This window comes from Cyprinus carpio, unplaced genomic scaffold (assembly GCF_018340385.1).
Source record: "Cyprinus carpio isolate SPL01 unplaced genomic scaffold, ASM1834038v1 S000006746, whole genome shotgun sequence".
Taxonomy (NCBI): Eukaryota; Metazoa; Chordata; class Actinopteri; order Cypriniformes; family Cyprinidae; genus Cyprinus; species Cyprinus carpio.
In genome coordinates, this window is record NW_024879345.1 from 3,376,522 (window position 1) to 3,400,103 (window position 23,582).

At 42.4% G+C, this 23,582-nt stretch overlaps 1 protein-coding gene across 1 annotated transcript in view; it reads left to right on the forward strand.

The window, feature by feature from the left end:
- The window catches only part of LOC109112384 (adenylate cyclase type 2-like), a 235,975-nt gene that overhangs the window by 174,215 nt on the left and 38,178 nt on the right, over positions 1–23,582 (forward strand). Inside the window, 1 exon segment of the mRNA XM_042755718.1 lies at positions 23,248–23,397. Coding sequence (XP_042611652.1) covers positions 23,248–23,397 — 150 coding nt within the window.

The window sequence follows — 23,582 nt, forward strand, 5'->3', positions numbered from 1 at the left end:
CCTTTAATGAAACCTCAAGATGTTCACATTTTAACATGGTAAAGGCCTTTAGATTAGACTGACCAAAAAAAATCATAAAATCTCATAAAATTTCTAGGAGTAGTTTGTTATGGCGTAAAACATGTCACTTCCTGTTGCCAGCAGGTGGCGCTATAGCGATATCTGAATATTGGCATGTAGATATATTCAGGTCAGGAGTCTTCTCAAACATGTGAAGTTTGGGGCAGATTGGACATTGTATGTCTGAGTTATAGCAACTTCCTTTCTCGTGGCGAAACATCGTAATTTGTAAGGCCGCCACAGACACGCCCTTAAACGAAACCTCAAGATCTTCGCAATTTAACATCGCAAAGGCCTTTAGATTACACTGACAAATTTTGGTTTTGATCTGAATAAATCTCTAGGAGGAGTTCGTTAAAGTACAACCCCTGAAAATGGCAAAAACGACACAAATTTTGCACAGAAAATTCAAAATAACCGACTTCCTGTTGGGATTCGAATTTTGTACCAAGAGACTTTTTTGTAGGTATTGGTGTGTTACATGTGTGTACCGATTTTTGTACATGTACGTGAAACGTAGCTCGAGGCGCACTCCGTTGAAAATGTATAGGTGGCGCTATCGAGGCATTTTGCCACACCCAATGGAATGTTGGCCTTCAGATGTGTTCAGGCCAGGACTCTTATCGAACATGTGAAGTTTGGGCAAGATCGGACATTTTATGCTTGAGTTACATTAACTTTTATTCCCATGGCGAGACATCGAACTTTGTGATGGCGCCATGGACACGCCCTTAAACGAAAACTCAAGATCTTCACAATTTAACATCGCACAGGCCTTTAGAATAGAGTGACTGAAAAAATAAAAAAATTGATGTCATAAAATTTCTCGGGGTAGTTTGTTACAGTGTAAAATATGTCACTTCCTGTTGCCAGTAGGTGGCGCTATGACTATAACTGAATATGGGCATATCAATCTGTTCAGGTCAGGACTCTTATCAAACATGTGAAGTTTGTGGCAGATTGGACATTGTATGTCTGAGTTATAGCAACTTCATTTTTCATGGCGAATCATCGAAATTCGTCAGGCCGCCACGGACACGCCCTTCAACGAAAACTCAAGATCTTCGCAATTTAACATCGCAAAGGCCTTTAGATTAGGCATACCAAATTTGGTGTTGATCTGAAAAAATCTCTAGGAGGAGTTTGTTAAAATACAGGGCATGCAAATGACAAAAATGATGCAAAATTTGCTCATAAAATTATAAATAACCGACTTCCTGTTGGGTTTCGGATATTGCTCCAAGAGTCTTTTTTGTAGGTACTGATGCTTTACATATGTGTGCCAATTTTCGTGCATTTACGTGAAACACAGCTCGAGGGCTGTCGATTTTTTTACGATAGGTGGCGCTGTAGAGCCATTTTTCCACACCCTCTTCTGAAACCTATATCAGACGTAAATTTTCAGCAGGTCTGACGCGTGTGCAAAGTTTCAGGACTTGTCGAGCATGTTTAGGCCCTCAAAAATGCGATTCATTTTGGAGAAGAAGAAGAAGAAGAAGAAGAAGAAGAAGAAGCAGAAGAAGAAGAAGAAGAAGAAGAAGAAGAAGAAGAAGAATAAACGAAGCAGATACAAGAGGGTCCTCACACCATCGGTGCTCGGGCCCTAATTAAAGCTGCAAGCTGCGATGAACGGGCCCTCACACCCGGGCTCACCACCACCGGGTGGCTTTTGTAAAACAGTGAACGGCGAGAAATATGCGTTTAATGTGGTAAATATAAGAGGAATATGCAAAAGTCATTTATATGTGCCAATCTTCCTGCTGCCAGCTGGTGGCGCTATGACTATAACTGGATTTTGTCATGTAGATTTCTTCAGTCCAGCACTTTTATCAAGCATATGAAATTTAGTGCAGATTGAACATGGAATGTTTGAGTTAGTGTAAAGTATGTTGTGTCCTATTGCCAACAGGTGGCGCTATGATTATAACTGAACATTGGCCTTTAGATATCTTCAGGCCATGACTCTTATCAAATATTTGAAGTTTGGTGCAGATTGGACATTGCATGTTTAAGTTAGTGTAAAACAAGCCATTTTCTGTTGTCAGCAGGTGGCGCTATGATTATAGTGGAATAATGACCTTCAGATGTGTTCAGGCCAAGACTCTTTTCGAACATGTGAAGTTTGGGGAAGATCGGACATCTTATGCCTGAGTTACAACAACGTTTATTCCCATGGCGAGACATCGAAGTTTGTCACGGCGCCATGGCCACACCCTTTAATGAAACCTCAAGATGTTCACAATTTAACATTTGCAAAGGCCTTTAGATTAGACTGACCAAAATAATTTATAAAATGTCATAAAATTTCTAGGAGTAGTTTTGTTAAGGGCGTAAAACATGTCACTTCCTGTTGCCAGCAGGTGGCGCTATAGCGATATCTGAATATTGGCATGTAGATATATTCAGGTCAGGAGTCTTCTCAAACATGTGAAGTTTGGGGCAGATTGGACATTGTATGTCTGAGTTATAGCAACTTCCTTTCTCGTGGCGAAACATCGAAATTTGTAAGGCCGCCACAGACACGCCCTTAAACGAAACCTCAAGATCTTCGCAATTTAACATCGCAAAGGCCTTTAGATTACACTGACAAAGTTTGGTATTGATCTGAATAAATCTCTAGGAGGAGTTCGTTGAAGTACAACCCCTGAAAATGGCAAAAACGACACAAATTTTGCACAGAAAATTCAAAATAACCGACTTCCTGTTGGGATTCGAATTTTGTACCAAGAGACTTTTTTTGTAGGTATTGGTGTGTTACATGTGTGTACCGATTTTTGTACATGTACGTGAAACGTAGCTCGAGGCGCACTCCGTTGAAAATGTATAGGTGGTGCTATCGAGGCATTTTGCCACACCCAATGGAATATTGGCCTTCAGATGTGTTCAGGCCAGGACTCTTATCAAACATGTGAAGTTTGGGCAAGATCGGACATTTTATGCCTGTTACAATAACTTTTATTCCCATGGTGAGACATCGAACTTTGTGACGGTGCCATGGACTCGCCCTTTTACGAAAACTCAAGATCTTCACAATTTAACATTGCACAGGCCTTTAGAATAGAGTGACTGAAAAAAAAAATTGATGTCATAAAATTTTTCGGGGTAGTTTGTTACAGTGTAAAATACGTCACTTCCTGTTGCCAGTAGGTGGCGCTATGACTATAACTGAATATGGGCATATCAATCTGTTCAGGTCAGGAGTCTTATCAAACATGTGAAGTTTGTGGCAGATTGGACATTGTATGTCTGAGTTATAGCAACTTCATTTTTCATGGCGAATCATCGAAATTCGTCAGGCCGCCATGGACACGCCCGACAAACGAAAACTCAAGATCTTCGCAATTTAACATCGCAAAGGCCTTTAGATCAGGCATACCAAATTTGGTGTGGATCTGAATAAATCTCTAGGAGGAGTTGGTTAAAATACAAGGCATGCAAATGACAAAAATGATGCAAAATTTTGCTCATAAAATTAAAAATAACCGACTTCCTGTTCGGGTTTCGGATATTGCTCCAAGAGTCTTTTTTGTAGGTACTGATGCTTTACATATGTGTGCCAATTTTCGTACATGTACGTGAAACACTGCGGGAGGGCTGTTGATTATTTTAGGATAGGTGGCGCTGTCGAGCCATTTTGCCACACCCTCTTCTGAAACCTATATCAGACGTAAATTTTCACCAGGTCTGACGCGTGTGCAAAGTTTCAGGACTTTTCGAGCATGTTTAGGCCCTCAAAAATGCGATTCATTTTGGAGAGAAGAAGAAGAAGAAGAAGAAGAAGAAGAAGACGAAAGCTGCAAGAGCAGCGATGAACGGGGCCATCGCACCCGGGCTCACCACCACCGGGTGGCTTTTTTAAAACAGCGAACGGCGAGAAATATGAGTTTAATGTGGTAAATATAAGAGGAATATGTCAAAGTCATTTATATGTGCCAATCTTCCTGCTGCCAGCTGGTGGCGCTATGACTCTAACTGGATTTTGTCATGGAGATATCTTCAGTCCAGCACTTTTATCAAGCATATGAAATTTAGTGCAGATTGAACATGGAATGTCTGAGTTAGTATAAAGCATGTTGTGTCCTATTGCCAACAGGTGGCGCTATGATTATAACTGAACATTGGCCTTTAGATATCTTCAGGCCATGACTGTTATCAAATATTTGAAGTTTGGTGCAGATTGGACATTGCATGTTTAAGTTAGTGTATAAAACAAGCCATTTTCTGTTGTCAGCAGGTGGCGCTATGATTATAGTGCAATAATGACCTTCAGATGTGTTCAGGCCAAGACTCTTATCAAACATGTGAAGTTTGGGGAAGATCAGACATCTTATGCCTGAGTTACAACAACTTCTATTCCCATGGCGAGACATCGAACTTTGTCATGGCGCCATGGCCACACCCTTCAAAGTGTTGCCTCAAGATGTTCACAATTTAACATCGCAAAGGCCTTTAGATTAGACTGACCAAAAAAAATTATAAAAATGTCATAAAATTTCTAGGAGTAGTTTGTTACGGCGTAAAACATGTCACATCCTGTTGCCAGCAGGTGGCTCATAAATTTAGCGATATCTGATTATTGGCATGTAGATATATTCAGGTCAGGAGTCTTCTCAAAGATGTGAAGTTTGGGGCAGATTGGACATTGTATGTCTGAGTTATAGCACTTCCCTCATGGCGAAACATCGAAATTTATAAGGCCGCCACAGACACGCCCTTAAAAGAAACCTCAAGATCTTGAATGTTCATAGGTGGTGCTATTGAGCCATTTTGCCACACCCAATTCTGAAACCCTTTTCACGTGTAAATTTTCTCCAGTTCTGATGCGTGTGCATAGTTTTGTGAGTTTTCATGTTTAGGCCCTCAAAAATGTGATTCACTTTGGAGAAGAATAATAATAATAATAATAATAATAATAAAGTGGGAATTCCAATAGGGTCCTCACACCATCGGTGCTCGGGCCCTAATAATAATAAACAAAGCAGATACAATAGGGTCCTCACACCATCGGTGCTCGGGCCCTAATTAAAGCTGCAAGCAGCGATGAACGGGCCCTCGCACCCGGGCTCACCACCAGCGGGTGGCTTTTGTAAAACAGCTAACGGCGAGAAATATGCGTTTAATGTGGTAAATATAAGAGGAATATGTCAAAGTCATTTATATGTGCCAATCTTCCTGCTGCCAGCTGGTGGCGCTATGACTATAATTGGATTTTGGCATGTACATTTCTTCAGTCCAGCACTTTTATCAAGCATATGAAATTTAGTGCAGATTGAACATGGAATGTTTGAGTTAGTATAAAGCATTTGTGTGTCCTATTGCCAACAGGTGGCGCTATGATTATAACTGAATATTGGCCTTTAGATATCTTCAGGCCATGACTCTTATCAAATATTTGAAGTTTGGTGCAGATTGGACATTGCATGTTTAAGTTAGTGTAAAACAAGCCATTTTCTGTTGTCAGCAGGTGGCGCTATGATTATAGTGGAATAATGACCTTCAGATGTGTTCAGGCCAAGACTGTTTTCGAATATGTGAAGTTTGGGGAAGATCGGACATCTTATGCCTGAGTTACAAAAACTTCTATTCCCAGGGCGAGACATCGAACTTATGTCACGGCGCCATGGCCACAGCCTTTAATGAAAACTCAAGATGTTCACAATTTAACATCGCAAAGGCCTTTAGATTAGACTGACAAAGTTTGGTGTTGATCTGAATAAATCTCTAGGAGGAGTTCGTTAAAGTACAACCCCTTGAAAATGAAAATGGCAAAAAAATACACAAATTTTGCAGAGAAAATTCAAAATAACTGACTTCCTGTTGGGATTCGAATTTGGTACCAAGAGACTTTTTTGTAGGTATTGGTGTATTACATGTGTGTACCGATTTTTGTACATGTACGTGAAACGTAGCTCGAGGCGCACTACGTTGAAAATGTATAGGTGGCGCTATCGAGCCATTTTGCCACACCTGATGGAATATTGGCCTTCAGATGTGTTCAGGCCAGGACTCTTATCGAACATGTGGAAGTTTGGGCAAGATTGGACATTTTATGCCTGAGTTACAATAACTTTTATTCCCATGGCGAGACATCGAACTTCGTGACGGTGCCATGGACACGCCCTTTAACGAAAACTCAAGATCGTCACAATTTAACATCGCACAGGCCTTCAGAATAGAGTGACTGATAAAAAAAAAATGATGTCATAAAATTTCTCGGGGTAGTTTGTTACAGTGTAAAATATGTCACTTCCTGTTTCCAGTAGGTGGCGCTATGACTATAACTGAATATGGGCATATCAATCTGTTCAGGTCAGGAGTCTTATCAAACATGTGAAGTTTGTGGCAGATTGGACATTGTATGTCTGAGTTATAGCAGCTTCATTTTTCATGGCGAATCATCGAAATTCGTCAGGCCGCCACGGACACGCCCTTCAACGAAAACTCAAGATCTTCGCAATTTAACATCGCAAAGGCCCTTTAGATTAGGCATACCAAATTTGGTGTTGATCTGAATAAATCTCTAGGAGGAGTTCGTTAAAATACAAGGCATGCAAATGACAAAAAATGATGCAAAATTTGCTCATAAAATTAAAAATAACTGACTTCCTGTTGGGTTTTCGGATATTGCTCCAAGAGTCTTTTTTGTAGGTACTGATGCTTTACATATGTGTGCCCAATTTTCGTGCATGTACGTGAAACACAGCTCGAGGGGCTGTTGATTTTTTTTTTTTTTTTTACGATAGGTGGCGCTGTCGAGCCATTTTGCCACACCCTCTTCTCAAACCTATATCAGATGTAAATTTTCACCAGGTCTGACGCGTGTGCAAAGTTTCAGGACTTTTCGAGCATGTTTAGGCCCTCAAAAATGCGATTCATTTTGGAGAAGAAGAAGAAGAAGAAGAAGAAGAAGAGAAGAAGAGGAAGAAGAAGAAAAGAAACAAAGCAGATACAAGAGGATCCTCACACCATTGGTGCTCGGGCCCTAATTAAAGCTGCAAGCAGCGATGGCGGGCCCTCGCACCCGGGCTCACCACCACCGGGTGGCTTTTGTAAAACAGCGAACGGCGAGAAATATGCGTTTAAATGTGGTAAATATAAGAGGAATATGCCAAAGTCATTTATATGTGCCAATCTTCCTGCTGCCAGCTGGTGGCGCTATGACTATAAACTGGATTTTGTCATGTAGATTTCTTCAGTCCAGCACTTTTATCAAGCATATGAAATTTTTAGTGCAGATTGAACATGGAATGTTTGAGTTAGTATAAAGCCATGAGGTGTCCTATTGCCAACAGGTGGCGCTATGATTATAACTGAACATTGGCCTTTAGATATCTTCAGGCCATGACTCTTATCAAATATTTGAAGTTTGGTGCAGATTGGACATTGCATGTTTAAGTTAGTGTAAAACAAGCCATTTTCTGTTGTCAGCAGGTGGCGCTATGATTATAGTGGAATAATGACCTTTAGATGTGTTCAGGCCAAGACTCTTTTCGAATAAGTGAAGTTTGGGGAAGATCGGACATCTTATGCCTGAGTTACAACAACTTCTATTCCCATGGCGAGACATCGAACTTTGTCACGGCGCCATGGTCACACCCTTTAATGAAACCTCAAGATGTTCACAATTTAACATCGCAAAGGCCTTTAGATTAGACTGACCAAAAAAAAATTATAAAATTGTCATAAAATTTCTAGGAGTAGTTTGTTACGGCGTAAAACATGTCACTTCCTGTTGCCAGCAGGTGGCGCTATAGCGATATCTGAATATTGGCATGTAGATATATTCAGGTCAGGAGTCTTCTCAAACATGTGAAGTTTGGGGCAGATTGGACATTGTATGTCTGAGTTATAGCAACTTCCTTTCTCATGGCGAAACATCGAAATTTGTAAGGCCGCCACAGACACGCCCTTAAACGAAACCTCAAGATCTTCGCAATTTAACATCGCAAAGGCCTTTAGATTACACTGACAAAGTTTGGTGTTGATCTGAATAAATCTCTAGGAGGAGTTCGTTAATGTACAACCCCTGAAAATGGCAAAAACGACACAAATTTTGCAGGGAAAATTCAAAATAACTGACTTCCTGTTGGGATTCGAATTTTGTACCAAGAGACTTTTTTGTAGGTATTGGTGTGTTACATGTGTGTACCGATTTTTTTTTTGTACATGTACGTGAAACGTAGCTCGAGGCGCACTCCGTTGAAAATTTATAGGTGGCGCTATCGAGGCATTTTGCCACACCCAATGGAATATTGGCCTTCAGATGTTTTCAGGCCAGGACTCTTATCGAACATGTGAAGTTTGGGCAAGATGGGACATTTTATGCCTGAGTTACAATAACTTTTATTCCCATGGCGAGACATCGAACTTTGTGACGGCGCCATGGACACGCCCTTTAACGAAAACTCAAGATCTTCACAATTTAACATCGCACAGGCCTTTAGAATAGAGTGACTGAAAAAAAAAAACAATATATGTCATAAAAATTTCTCGGGGTAGTTTGTTACAGCGTAAAATATGTCACTTCCTGTTGCCAGTAGGTGGGGCTCTATGACTATAACTGAATATGGGCATATCAATCTGTTCAGGTCAGGAGTCTTATCAAACATGTGAAGTTTGTGGCAGATTGGACATTGTATGTCTGAGTTATAGCAACTTCATTTTTCATGGCGAATCATCGAAATTCGTCAGGCCGCCACGGACACGCCCTTCAACGAAAACTCAAGATCTTCGCAATTTAACATCGCAAAGGCCTTTAGATTAGGGCATACCAAATTTGGTGTTGATCTGAATAAATCTCTAGGAGGAGTTCGTTAAAATACAAGGCATGCAAATGACAAAAATGATGCAAATTTTGGCTCATAAAATTAAAAATAACCGACTTCCTGTTGGGTTTCGGATATTGCTCCAAGAGTCTTTTTTGTAGGTACTGATGCTTTACATATGTGTGCCAATTTTCGTGCATGTACGTGAAACACAGCTCGAGGGCTGTTGATTTTTTTACGATAGGTGGCGCTGTCGAGCCATTTTGCCACACCCTCTTCTGAAACCTATATCAGACGTAAATTTTCACCAGGTCTGACGCGTGTGCAAAGTTTCAGGGCTTTTCGAGCATGTTTAGGCCCTCAAAAATGCGATTCATTTTGAGAAGAAGAAGAAGAGGCCTTGCCTTAGAAGAAGAAAGAAGAAGAAGAAAAGAAGAAATAAACAAAGCAGATACAATAGGGTCCTCACACCATCGGTGCTCGGGCCCAAGCAGATACAAAGGGTCCTCACACACCATCGATGCTCGGGCCCCCTGCAAGCAGCGATGAAAGGGCCCTCGCACCCGGTCTCCACCACCGGGTGGCTTTTGTAAAACAGCGAACGGCGAGAAATATGCGTTTAATGTGGTAAATATAAGAGGAATATGCCAAAGTCATTCATATGTGCCAATCTTCCTGCTGGCAGCTGGTGGCGCTATGGCTATAACTGGATTTTGTCATGTAGATTTCTTCAGTCCAGCACTTTTATCAAGCATATGAAATTTAGTGCAGATTGAACATAGAATGTTTGAGTTAGTATAAGGTATGTTGTGTCCTATTGCCAACAGGTGGCGCTATGATTATAACTGAACATTGGCCTTTAGATATCTTCAGGCCATGACTCTTATCAAATATTTGAAGTTTGGTGCAGATTGGACATTGCATGTTTAAGTTAGTGTAAAATAAGCCATTTTCTGTTGTCAGCAGGTGGCGCTATGATTATAGTGGAATAATGACCTTCAGATGTGTTCAGGCCAAGACTCTTTTCGAACATGTGAAGTTTGGGGAAGATCGGACATCTTATGCCTGAGTTACAACAACTTCTATTCCCTTGGCGAGACATCGAAATTTGTCACGGCGCCATGGCCACACCCTTTAATGAAACCTCAAGATGTTCACAATTTAACATCGCAAAGGCCTTTAGATTAGACTGACCAAAAAAAATTATAAAATGTCATAAAATATCTAGGAGTAGTTTGTTACAGCGTAAAACATGTCACTTCCTGTTGCCAGCAGGTGGCGCTATAGCGATATCTGAATATTGGCATGTAGATATAGTCAGGTCAGGAGTCTTCTCAAACATGTGAAGTTTGGGGCAGATTGGACTTTGTATGTCTGAGTTATAGCAACTTCCTTTCTCATGGCGAAACATCGAAATTTGTAAGGCCGCCACAGACACGCCCTTAAACGAAACCTCAAGATCTTCGCAATTTAACATCGCAAAGGCCTTTAGATTACACAGACAAAGTTTGGTGTTGATCTGAATAAATCTCTAGGAGGAGTTTGTTAAAGTACAACCCCTGAAAATGGCAAAAACGACAAATTTTGCAGAGAAAATTCAAAATAACTGACTTCCTGTTGGGATTCGAATTTCGTACCAAGAGACTTTTTTGTAGGTATTGGTGTGTATACATGTGTGTACCGATTTTTTTGTACATGTACGTGAACACGTAGCTCGAGGCGCACTCCGTTGAAAATGTTTAGTGGCGCTATCGAGGCATTTTGCCACACCCAATGGAATATTGGCCTTCAGATGTGTTCAGGCCAGGACTCTTATCGAACATGTGAAGTTTGGGCAAGATCGGACATTTTATGCCTGAGTTACAATAACTTTTATTCGCATGGCGAGACATCGAACTTTGTGATGGCGCCATGGACACGCCCTTTAATGAAAACTCAAGATCTTCACAATTTAACATCGCACAGGCCTTTAGAATAGAGTGACTGAAAAAAAAAAAATTATGTCATAAAATTTCTCGGGGTAGTTTGTTACAGTGTAAAATATGTCACTTCCTGTTGCCAGTAGGTGGCGCTATGACTATAACTGAATATGGGCATATCAATCTGTTCAGGTCAGGAGTCTTATCAAACATGTGAAGTTTGTGGCAGATTGGACATTGTATGTCTGAGTTATAGCAACTTCATTTTTCATGGCGAATCATCGAAATTCGTCAGGCCGCCACGGACACGCCCTTCAACGAAAACTCAAGATCTTCGCAATTTAACATCGCAAAGGCCTTTAGATTAGCCATACCAAATTTGGTGTTGATCTGAAAAAATCTCTAGGAGGAGTTCGTTAAAATACAAGGCATGCAAATGACAAAAAATGATGCAAAATTTGCTCATAAAATTAAAAATAACCGACTTCCTGTTGGGTTTCGGATATTGCTCCAAGAGTCTTTTTTGTAGGTACTGATGCTTTACATATGTGTGCCAATTTTCGTGCATGTAAGTGAAATACAGCTCGAGGGCTGTTGATTTTTTTTACGATAGGTGGCGCTGTCAAGCCATTTTGCCACACCCTCTTCTGAAACCTATCAGACGTAAATTTTCACCAGGTCTGACGCGTGTGCAAAGTTTCAAGGACTTTTCGAGCATGTTTAGGCCCTCAAAAATGTGATTCATTTTGGAGAAGAAGAAGAAGAAGAAGAAGAAGAAGAAGAAGAAGAAGAAGAAGAAGAAACAAAGCAGATACAAGAGGGTCCTCACACCATCGGTGCTCGGGCCCTAATTAAGATTGGGGTCATCGATGAATGGGTGCTCGGGGCCACCCCTCGGGTGGCACCAGGGCTCAACACCAGCGATATGGCTTTAGTAAAATAAGTAATACGGCGAGAGTCATATATATTTAATCTTCCTGCTGCCAGCTGGTGGCGCTAAGTGGAATAATGATCAAAGTCATTTAGATTTCTGCCAATCTTCAAGCCTGAAATTTGATGTGCCCTATTGCCAACAGGTGTCCTATTGCCAACAGGTGGCGCTATGATTATAACTGAATATTGGGCCTTTAGATGTCTTCAGGCCATGACTCTTTCCAAATATTTGAAGTTTGGTGCAGATTGGACATTGCATGTTTATGTTAGTGTAAAACAAGCCATTTCCTGTTGCCGGCAGGTGGCGCTATGATTAGAGTAGAATATTGACCTTCAGATGTGTTCAAGCCAAGACTCTTTTCGATCATGTGAAGTTTGGGGAAGATCAGACATTTTATGCCTGAGTTACAACAACTTCTATTCCCATGGCCAGACATCAAACTTTCTCATGGCACCATGTCCACACCCTTTAATGAAAACTCAAGATGTTCACAATTTAACATCGCAAAGGCCTTTAGATTAGACTGACAAAAAAATATTATAAAGTGTCATAAAATTTCTAGGAGTAGTTTGTTACAGCGTAAAACATGACACTTCCTGTTGCCAGTAGGTGGTGCTATGGCTATAATTGAATTTGGGCATGTAGATCTGTTCAGGGCAGAAGTCTTATCTAACATGTGAAGTTTGGGGCAGATTGGACATTGTATGTCTGAGTTACAAAAACTTCCTTTTTCATGGCGAAACATCGAAATTTGTCAGGCCGCCATGGACATGCCCTTTAACGAAACCTCAAGATCTTCACAATTTAACATCGCAAAGGCCTTTAGATTACACTGACCAAGTTTGGTGTTGATCTGAATAAATCTCTAGGAGGAGTTCGTTAAAGTACAACCCCTGAAAATGGCAAAAACGACACAAATTTTGCAGAGAAAATTCAAAATAACTGACTTCCTGTTGGGATTCAAATTTCGTACCAAGAGACTTTTTTGTAGGTATTGGTGTGTTACATATGTGTACCGATTTTTGTACATGTACGTGAAACGTAGCTCGAGGCGCACTCCGTTGAAAATGTATAGGTGGCGCTATCGAGGCATTTTGCCACACCCAATGGAATGTTGGCCTTCAGATGGTGTTCAGGCCAGGACTCTTATCAAACATGTGAAGTTTGGGCAAGATCGGACATTTTATGCTGCCTGAGTTACAATAACTTTTTATTCCCATGGCGAGACATCGAACTTTGTGATGGCGCGCCATGGACACGCCCTTTAACGAAAACTCAAGATCTTCACAATTTGACATAGCACAGGCCTTTCGAATAGAGTGACTGAAAAAAAAAAAATTGATGTCATAAAATTTCTCGGGGTAGTTTGTTACAGCTTAAAATATGTCACTTCCTGTTGCCAGTAGGTGGCGCTATGACTATAACTGAATATGGGCATATCAATCTGTTCAGGTCAGGAGTCTTATCAAACATGTGAAGTTTGTGGCAGATTGGACATTGTATGTCTGAGTTATAGCAACTTCATTTTTCATGGCGAATCATCGAAATTCGTCAGGCCGCCACGGACACGCCCTTCAACGAAAACTCAAGATCTTCGCAATTTAACATCACAAAGGCCTTTAGATTAGGCATACCAAATTTGGTGTTGATCTGAATAAATCTCTAGGAGGAGTTCGTTAAAATACAAGGCATACAAATGACAAAAATGATGCAAAATTTGCTCATAAAATTAAAAATAACCGACTTCCTGTTGGGTTTCGGATATTGCTCCAAGAGTCTTTTTGTAGGTACTGATGCTTTACATATGTGTGCCAATTTTCGTGCATGTACGTGAAACACAGCTCGAGGGATGTTGATTTATTTTACGATAGGTGGCGCTGTCGAGCCATTTTGCCACACCCTCTTCTGAAACTATATCAGACGTAAATTTTCACCAGGTCTGAGGCGTGTGCAAGGTTCAGGACTTTTCGAGCATGTTTAGGCCCTCAAAAATGCGATTCATTTTGGAGAAGAAGAAGAAGAAGAAGAAGAAGAAGAAGAAGAAGAATAAACGAAGCAGATACAAGAGGGTCCTCACACCATCGGTGCTCGGGCCCTAAATATTGGAATATATCTGTAAATATTAGATGAGACTGACCTACCCTTGGTAAAGTATTCCTTATTTAGGCATGTTCATATTGCATAAATCAAAGTCAAATTGCCTGTATTGATTTTGTCTTAATCTCTACTCATTTTCCTTGTTGTGAACCACGTTACCCAAGGTGTCAAATTTCATTATCAATCGGATTGCTTGTTTAGAAAATTCAGGAAGCTAACTTAATTCTTAGTTCAAATGAATGTGTAATAATATAAAACTCCATAATCATGGGAAGAAAGGAGGCGGGAACCGGCGAACATTCAAACAAACCTTTAATGACCAAAATAAACATAAAATAGCGCGACAGCCCCTCACGGTCGACTGCCGCGCACAAACAAAAACCAAACCACAAAATAAAGCCCAGGCCTGGTCCTCTCTCGTCCTTCACTGTCGTCGCTCCTCTTTTGTATTCTCCCAATCTCCTCCGTGGGACTCGAGGCCGGTGAGTGGAGCAGGTGTCGCTCATTTCCCAATCACTCCACCGGCCTCGCTCCGTTCCCACGGCTCTCGGCCCCGCCCCACTCGTCACAGAATGCGTAAACAAGCAAAAATGACCTTTCAGTAAAAGCCAATTTCTGTTAATGGCATACAGTAAAAGAATGTTTTAATTCTGTGTATTTTTTTAATTCCCATTTCTAAATTCTGTGTAAAAGGTCAAACTTTATTTGAATAGTAACCCTTAATGCGATTATAAAAAGTCAACAAATATTCTGTTTTCAGTGTCCATTTTTTACATTCAGAGCAAATGTTCCTTACTGCTGTATACATGACTCTGTCTCGATTCCTTTTACTTGCTTTCATGCTATGCCTTTTGGTCCTGGGTAGAGAGAGTTTTGGAAGCTGTGCATTCTCTAACATCTAGAATGCCTCAGGCACAGGACTGGCATTTTGGCAAACTGTAGTTTGGCAGTGCAATGAGAAATACATTAATATGCTTTCCGTAGCAGTTTTGTACATATCATATGGACTTTAAGAGAGTAAAGTAATACATTTCCAATGAGTATTACAGTATAACACATTTGTATTTATTATAAAATGTATTATTGAGTATTTGACTAATGGTTTGAAAAGGATGTTTAACAGTATATATACTATATATATATATATATATATATATATATATATATATATTGTGATGGGGTGAAGACGCACACGACACGAGAATACAGGTAAGTTCCCCGAAGGGTGGATTTTTTTTAACTAGTAGATGGGGGAAATAGCCAACGTGAGGGGTTTCTAGGTGCTCGGTGCTCTTTCTCCGTGTGCAGTGCTGTGTGGGTCCGTGAAGTCCATGCGAAGTGGGGGCTGGCGGTCACACACTGCTGTCTGTGGGGAAATAACAGAGGTAGTGGTTAGCCGAGTCTTTGGAGAAATCTCTCACCTCTGTGTTCGTCTGTGAGGCTTATGTAGCCAGAGCTTGATGGGGCGCAGGTGTGGCCACTCAGCCCGTGACGAGCAGGTGCAGTTGTGACTGCTCCGTTGCCAGGGCGATGCTGACGAGAGCTCGGGACACGTGTCACACTCCCCCCCCCCCCCCCCCCCCCCAAGCGTCGTCCTGTTCCCGTGGAGAAGTGGGGAGATTGGGGGAGGGCGGGGAGTGGACCCTGACAGACCTGCGAAAGCTGCCCAAATCCTTGAGAGACTGTCGGTGTTCACGTTGGCCGTCCCCGCCCGGTGTTGTACGGATAAGTGGAAGTCCTGGAGCGCGAGGAACCACCGAGTCACCCTGGCATTTGTGTCTTTGGCTCGGGCCATCCACTGCAGAGGGGCGTGGGCATTGATCAGGGTGAACTGGCGGCCGAGGAGGTAATACCGAAGCTCCAGGACTGCCCACTTGATGGCCAACGCCTCTCTTTCGACGGTCGCGTACTGTCGCTCTGCTGGGGTCAGCTTCTGGCTGATATATATCACCGGGTGTTCCTCGCCGTCGAGGACCTGCGAAAGGACGGCTCCCAACCCGGTGTCGGATGCATCCGTCTGCAACAGGAAGGGGCGGTTGAAGTCAGGGGCTCTGAGCACGGGCGCCGACGTGAGGGCTGCTTTTATCCGCTGGAACGCTCTTTCCGTCTCAGGGTTCCAGGGGACCTTCTCCGGTTGCCCCTTCCTGGTCAGGTCTGTCAGGGGAGAGGCTAAGGAGGAGAAGTTAGGGATAAAACAGAGGTAGTATCCTGCCAACCCCAAAAAGGCCCGTACCTGCGTCTTGGTGGCGGGCCGTGGCAAGGAGAGGATAGCTGCCACCTTCTTCTCCTGGGGCCTGAGGAGGCCGCGGCCCACTTGGTAGCCTAGGTACTTCGCTTCAGCGAGGGCCAGGTGACACTTCCGGGGGTTGGCGGTGAAAGATGACGTCGTCGAGGTAGGCGGCCGCATAGGCTTGGTGGGGCCGCAGGAGGACGTCCATCAGGTGTTGGAAGGTGGCGGGGCCCCATGCAGGCTGAAGGGAAGGACCCGGTACTGCCAGTGGCCACTTGGGGTTGAGAACGCCGTCTTTGGCTTGGCCTGCTCTGTTAAGGGGACCTGCCAGTAGCCCTTGGTGAGGTCGAGGGTCGAGATGAACTGGGCCCTTCCCGTCAACCCACGGCATCGGGGAGCTGTCGAACTCAGAGACTTTATTCAAGCGGCGGAAGTCGTTGCAGAAGCGGAAGGTGCCGTCGGGCTTCGGAACCATGACGATGGGGCTGGACCATGGGCTGTGTGATGGCTCGATGACCCCTAACCTCAGCATCTCCTGTACCTCTTCCTCGATGGCATGTCGCCAAGCCTCTGGGATACGATTGGGCTGCTGCCGGACATCGTGCTCGAGTACGTGGGTCCGCCCGGGCTGGGGAGAGAACACATCGGTAAACTGACTGACCAGGTGTTGCAGCTCTGACTTTTGGGCGGCCAAGAGGCGGGGGTCCATGTCGATAGCCACGGGAGGTAAGTGAGCGAGGGCAGAGAGCTGGGGCCCGGTCCCGACCCAGTGCTTCAGGAGATTCACGTGATATATCTGGTCTTCTCTCCGTCTTCCGGGCTGCCGGACTCGGTAGGTGACGGGGCCGACCCTTTCCGTGATGGTGTAGGGACCTTGCCAGCTGGCCAAGAATTTGCAGGCGGCCGTGGGGACTAGGACCATGATGTGATCTCCTGGCTGGAACTCCCGTGGCTGGGCCACCCTATTGTAGTGCCGTTGCTGGGTTTGTTGGGCCTTGGCGAGGTGTTCCCGGATGATGGGCATGACCCTGTCGATCCGCTCCTGCATCTCCCAGACGTGTTCCACCGTGGTTCGGTGGATGGCTGGCTTTTGTTCCCAGGCCTCTCTGGTGACGTCAAGCAGGCTGCACTTACAAAGAACTGTGCTAGAATCTCTGCAGCAGGCGTGGTCTTTCTGCCAACACTTCCAGTCAGCATCTCTACCACTGCATCCAAAGCCATTTTTGGTAGAACTACTAAGTGTAAGAGCAAAGTGTCACTTATCTTATTGTGACGAGTGGGGTAAATGATAATACACAAAAACACCTGCCTCGCTCCGGTCCCACGGCTCTCGGCCCCGCCCCACACGTCACCTTATGCTGGATGTGTGTGGGACAGTTCATACTGAATACATGAAATAATATTTCCTATCCCAGCTCTTAAACACGGAGCCCCTCACATGGCATGCAGGTAAAAATTGTAGGCTAAATCCTGTGCACGATTTACTATTTAGTTCCCTCGATTTATAAATTGTGTGCACGATTTACTAATGGATGAGTATTGCCCTATATCTGTCACAGTTTATAAATTGTGTGCACGATTTACTCATCCATTCCCTCTATTTGCTATTCCGGACCCAGAGCCCAGCACACTATCTCCCCTTGCTCAGAGCCAAAGCCTGAGCCCACCGCTGACAGAGAGCCAGAGCCCTCCACAACCGATGAGCCATTGCCATGGACTGTGACAGAGCCGCGGAGCCAGAGGCCGCAACGTCAGACCAAGTGCGAGAGCCGGCAACAGAGCTCGCCATGGTGGAGAGTGTCATGGACAGAGAGAGCATGGAGGGAAGCTCCGCCCACTGCACCATGGCTGGGGGTGAGCAGCGCTCTATGAACAGTAATGAAGATCTTATTAATCTGGATATAGATGCAGACATGCCTGTTCTGTTTCCACCTTCATCTGAGCTCTCTAGCTACCCTTAACTATATACATGCCTGGATTTCCCACGCACCCTCCCTCTCCTGCCTCCTCTTATAATCCCTACTGCTTCAGCTCTGCCACTGCTGTGTCCTGGCATCCCCTCAGCTCATCCTCAGTCCACCATCTGTGCGCTGGATTTGCCGTGGGTCTGCCACTCTCCATCAGCGTCGTGGCTGGAGGATCACTTGTCTTCGCCTCCAGCCTCTGAGTCCCAGACTCCGCCTCGGCACTTCGACCCAGCGGCTCCACCATGGCTCCTAGCTCCCTCCTCTCCACTTTGGCACGTCAGTCCACCAGTTTTGCCAGGTTTGCTTGTCCCTCTGGCTCCGCCTTGGTCTGTCGTCGACCATCTGCCACCTTGGGACTCCACTCCTCCGGCTCCATCTCGTCCCTCTGGAACGGTCAGGCTCCTCCTGCCCGTCTGTCCTTTGTCATTTCTCTGTTCGTCCGGCTCCACTGTGGCCTTCCGGATCCCCGCCTCCACTTTGGTCGCGGCGCCATCTGCTCCACCTAGGCCCTCCGGATCCTCTGTGTGTTTCTGCCTTCTCCCTATGGATTACCCCTATGTGGATCTTTAAATACTTTGTATCATTATCTTCCTCGTTTACGTGCTTCTCTCCCACACCTCACTGTGACAGATATAGGGCAATAATTATTTTGGTTCATTGAAGCACATGATTTAGGATGAGCATTTGGGGCATACAATCAGTTTAATCCTTTCAAAATTGATTTGATTAGGATATTTCTTTCATAATTCATAAATAATGGCAGACTTCAGTTTTTGGATAAAACGTTTATTTTGTTGTTGCTGTTGTTTTTTTTTTTGTTTTTTTTTTGTGTGTGTGTGTGTTTTGTTTTTGTTTTGTTAAGTGGCAGGTTTGATGTCCAGGCAGATGTAAGAAAAAAATATCAATGGTTATTATTAATGCTATAGATGATTGTTATGTCTAACATGCCATATTACTTTTGAAAGAGATATTAATTCTAAAAGTGAATCACAACTGTGCTAACTAAACCACACAGCATGACCTGGTATTTGTGCAGCTAGACATGTTATGCATGTATCAAACATATGATTATGTATGAAACAATACAATTCTTTATTTTGTTTTTCTTATTGTTTTCAAACCATGATGAGAATAGAGAAGCACCTATTCATCTGGGTAGATCCCTGGTTTATTATGCGTCTGACTGTTACAAGGTCAAAAATTCACATAGTCTGCTAGACTTATGTTTTAATGCTTTATAAGGTCTGAATCAGATACAGACAGAATGCCTGAATACCTGTCTTTGTGAACTCTCAACCTCTGTCAAATCTGATATGTTTCTAAAACCTTTTATTTTGTCTGATGCCATCGGGTGCTTAATTAGAATTAGAGTTTTGTCTGTATTGTGTTAGTTGTGATAATGTTCTGTCTCAGTGATGCTCAGGGTGAGTTGATTTTATCAAATCTTTGTGTCACTGGCTGAAAAGCAGGGTTAAATATTATTATGGTTTAGCGTTTCTCAGTGGGGCACTCAGCAAATAACAATTCATGCACTTTAGTGTGTAATGATGATGGTAGAGTCACAGGTTCAGCTGGGTGTTGAATGGGAGGACAGCAATACAATCCAAAAGATGAATGAGTTGATGCAATTCTAATTGAATGGTTACTATAGAATGCCCATTTTATTTAATTGCAAATAAGCTGTCGACCCTCTACATTTCTCTCTTCCTTTGAGTTAAACACAGAAATACAAACCGTACACATACAGAATTGAAATAAAAATAGCAATACAGAACAGTGTCTAAACTCCAAGTGGATTTTAAATTCATTTGACATCTTTTTCAAATTAAGTTGAACAACAAATTGCAGGTAAAAAAAAAAAAAAAAAGCTTGGTATTTGTATAGCAGAATTTTGTTAGGGTGGGGGGGGGTCTATCAACAATGGTCATCCCAGGCTCATTGGAAATACATGACTCTGCCTACATATCTGCAAAACCTGAAATACATTTCTCTGTGTGCATTTAGTTGCATATATAAGATTACGTGTTCACAAGAGCCAGATGCGAATGTATTAAATAGTGTTATGAAAAATGGTTGCAAATGAATATTGAGTTGCTTGTAGCATGCTTCAATGCAGTTTGAAATAGCGTGTTTAATTTTATCCAAAACAGTTAAGTGTAATTGTGGCAACAAGTTTTTACATTAGCTCATGAATTAAATTTGTTGGGGATTGCCCCACTGGTATTATTGACTGCTGCAGAACTCTGGTAAGGGAGTTGGAGTCATCAGATACAGTGGGTACGGAAAGAATTCAGACTCCCTTAAATTTTTCACTTTGTTATATTGCAGCCATTTGCTAAAATCAATTGTTCATTTTTTTTTCCTCATTAATGTACACACAGCACCCCATATTGACAGAAAAACACAGAATTGTTGACATTTTTGCACATTTATTAAAAAAGAAAAACTGAAATATCACATGGTCCTAAGTATTCAGACCATTTGTTCAGTATTTAATAGAAGCACCCTTTTGATCTAATACAGCCATGAGTCTTTTTGGGAAAGATGCAACCAGTTTTTCACACCTGGATTTGGGGATCCTCTGCCATTCCTCCTTGCAGATCCTCTCCAGTTCTGTCAGGTTCGATGGTAAACGTTGGTGGACAGCCATTTTCAGGTCTCTCCAGAGATGCTCAATTGGGTTTAAGTCAGGGCTCTGGCTGGGCCATTTAAGAACAGTCACAGAGTTGTTGTGAAGCCACTCCTTCGTTATTTTAGCTGTGTGTTTAGGGTCATTGTCTTGTTGGAAGGTGAACCTTCGGCCCAGTCTGAGGTCCTGAGCACTCGGGAGAAGGTTTTCGTCCAGGATATCCCTGTACTTGGCCGCATTTATCTTTCCTTCAATTGCAACCAGTCGTCCTGTCCCTCCAGCTGAAAAACACACCCACAGCATGATGCTGCTACCACCATGCTTCACTGTTGGGACTGTATTGGACAGGTGATGAGCAGTGCCTTGTTTTCTCCACACATACCGCTTAGAATTAAGGCCAAAAAGTTCTATCTTGGTCTCATCAGACCAGAGAATCTTATTTCTCACCATCTTGGAGTCCTTCAGGTTGTTTTTAGTGTCTTGCACTGAGGAGAGGCTTCCGTCGGGCCACTCTGCCGATGGTTGACTTTCTACAACTTTCTCCCATCTCCCGACTGCATCTCTGGAGCTCAGCCACAGTGATCTTTGGGTTCTTCTTTACCTCTCTCACCAAGGCTCTTCTCCCCCAATACCTCAGTTTGGCCAGACGGCCAGCTCTAGGAAGGGTTCTGGTCGTCCCAAACATCTTCCATTTAAGGATTATGGAGGCCACTGTGCTCTTAGGAACCTTAAGTGCAGCAGAAATTTTTTTGTAACCTTGGCCAGAAGGTTGTGCCTTGCCACAATTCTGTCTCTGAGCTCTTCAGGCAGTTCCTTTGACCTCATGATTCTCATTTGCTCTGACATGCACTGTGAGCTGTAAGGTCTTATATAAACAGGTGTGCGGCTTTCATAATCAAGTCCAATCAGTATAATCAAACACAGCTGGACTCAAATGAAGGTGTAGAACCATCTCAAGGATGATCAGAAGAAATGGACAGCACCTGAGTTAAATATATGAGTGTTACAGCAAAGGGTCTGAATACTTAGGACCATGTGATATTTCAGTTTTTCTTTTTTAATAAATATGCAAAAATGTCAACAATTCTGTGTTTTTCTGTCAAAATGGGGTGCTGTGTGTACATTAATAAGGAAAAAAAAGAACTTAAATGATTTTAGCAAATGGCTGCAATATAACAAAGAGTGAAAAATTTAAGGGGGTCTGAATACTTTCCGTACCCACTGTAAATAACGGCGATTGACCAATCAGAACTCAGTATTGTAACAAGCTGCAGTAAGCTGAAGCAAGTTTCCATAAATTTTCAATTTTCAAAATGGTTCAAGCGCAACATTTTAAGTTCTTTAAAAAGAAGACAACAGAAGGTATGATTTTTCCTCGATTAGAATTTAAAGACATTCCCCTGACATAATGTCATTAGCTGGGTTTCCCTCACCCTGCTTTTATGCACATTTTGAAGTATCGCATCAGAATCGAGTGAATTTCGAAAAAAAATGCCTTAATTCGCAAAAAAGTTTTTACGCTCGCTTGAGGTGATTACTGACTAGTGCGAAAAAGGGTTCATGCAAATAATGGGAGATGGAAATGCGTTTTGTGAATAAATTTCTCCAAGCGCATTAAAAAAGTCATATGACGTTTGCTCGTTTTGAAGTGCAAGTATTTTATTATATATGAAAATTTTTATGTTCAGCAGCTTCTCCTACTTTTTTTGTAATCATTGTGTAAAATTAACTATGGGACAACACCCATAGCACCCCCCACCCCCCACCCCCACCACCACCCTTAAATTTTATACAAATATGAGACCCCTACATTATTTAGCTAAAGAGAAAAGCTATCTAATCTAAACTTTTGAGGGGGGGACAAATATGAGACTCCAACATTATTTAGCTAAAGAGAAAAGCTCTCTAATCTACTTTTGAGGAGACAAATGTGAGAAATCCAGAGAATCTAACTAAGGAGAAAAATCTGAGCACAGTGTGCGATGCTGTTGAGATCTTGTTTGAAACTTTGGAGGAGACAAATGTGAGACCACCAGAGTCTTTAGCTAAGGAGAAAAATCTGAGCACAGTGTGTGATGTTGTTGAGATCTCTTCTAAAGCCTAAAAGGAGAAAATGTGAGACCACCAGAGTCTCTAGCTAAGGAGAAATATCTGAGCACAGTGTGTGATGTTGTTGAGATCTCTTTTAAAGTTTTGAAGGAGACCATTGTGAGATTGTTAAGAGTTTTTGTTTCAGGAGACAAGTTTGAGAAGCAAGAGACACATCAAAAATCTCCACTCGATCTTAAAGTAACCTCATTTCTGTCTAGGTGAAATATTTGAGATGTTAAAGAGATCCTTCTTTTGATTTTTCTTTCCTATGGGGAGGTTCAAAATCTGAGAATTGTATTTGTTTTGTATTACAAATTACATCATCATCATAACAAATTTAGAACTAGTAATTGATATATATATATTTTTTTTATTGAATTGAATATTAGCATTTCTAAAGTGGAAGAAAGGAAATATGACCTTTCCCATGAAGTAATACCCCTTGGTAAATGTCAGAACTTTGCCACAAAAATAGTGCCGGTTTGTAAATTCTTGTGGTATAATCCTACATATCATAGGCATTATTGTTCACTTTTATTTGTTTTATTTCTCTAGATCCTGGCAAATATCATAATTTTCATATGTGGGAACCTGGCAGGAGCATACCATAAGCATCTGATGGAACTGGCACTAAAGCAGACATATCAAGACACCTGCAACTGCATAAAATCACCCATCAAACTGGAGTTTGAGAAACGACAACAGGTTAATTATCAATCTTGCATTACTTTCTATAATTTCTTGAGTTGTGATCTTTTAGCTGGTCTGTGGCTGGAGCTGAAAGACCTGCCAAAACTGAGATATTCCATGAAAGAACAGTATATTTGATGGTACAAAAGCTTCTTTAATATGGCTTCTTTTGTGAAGTGAAAAAGAAGTGTGATTATAGG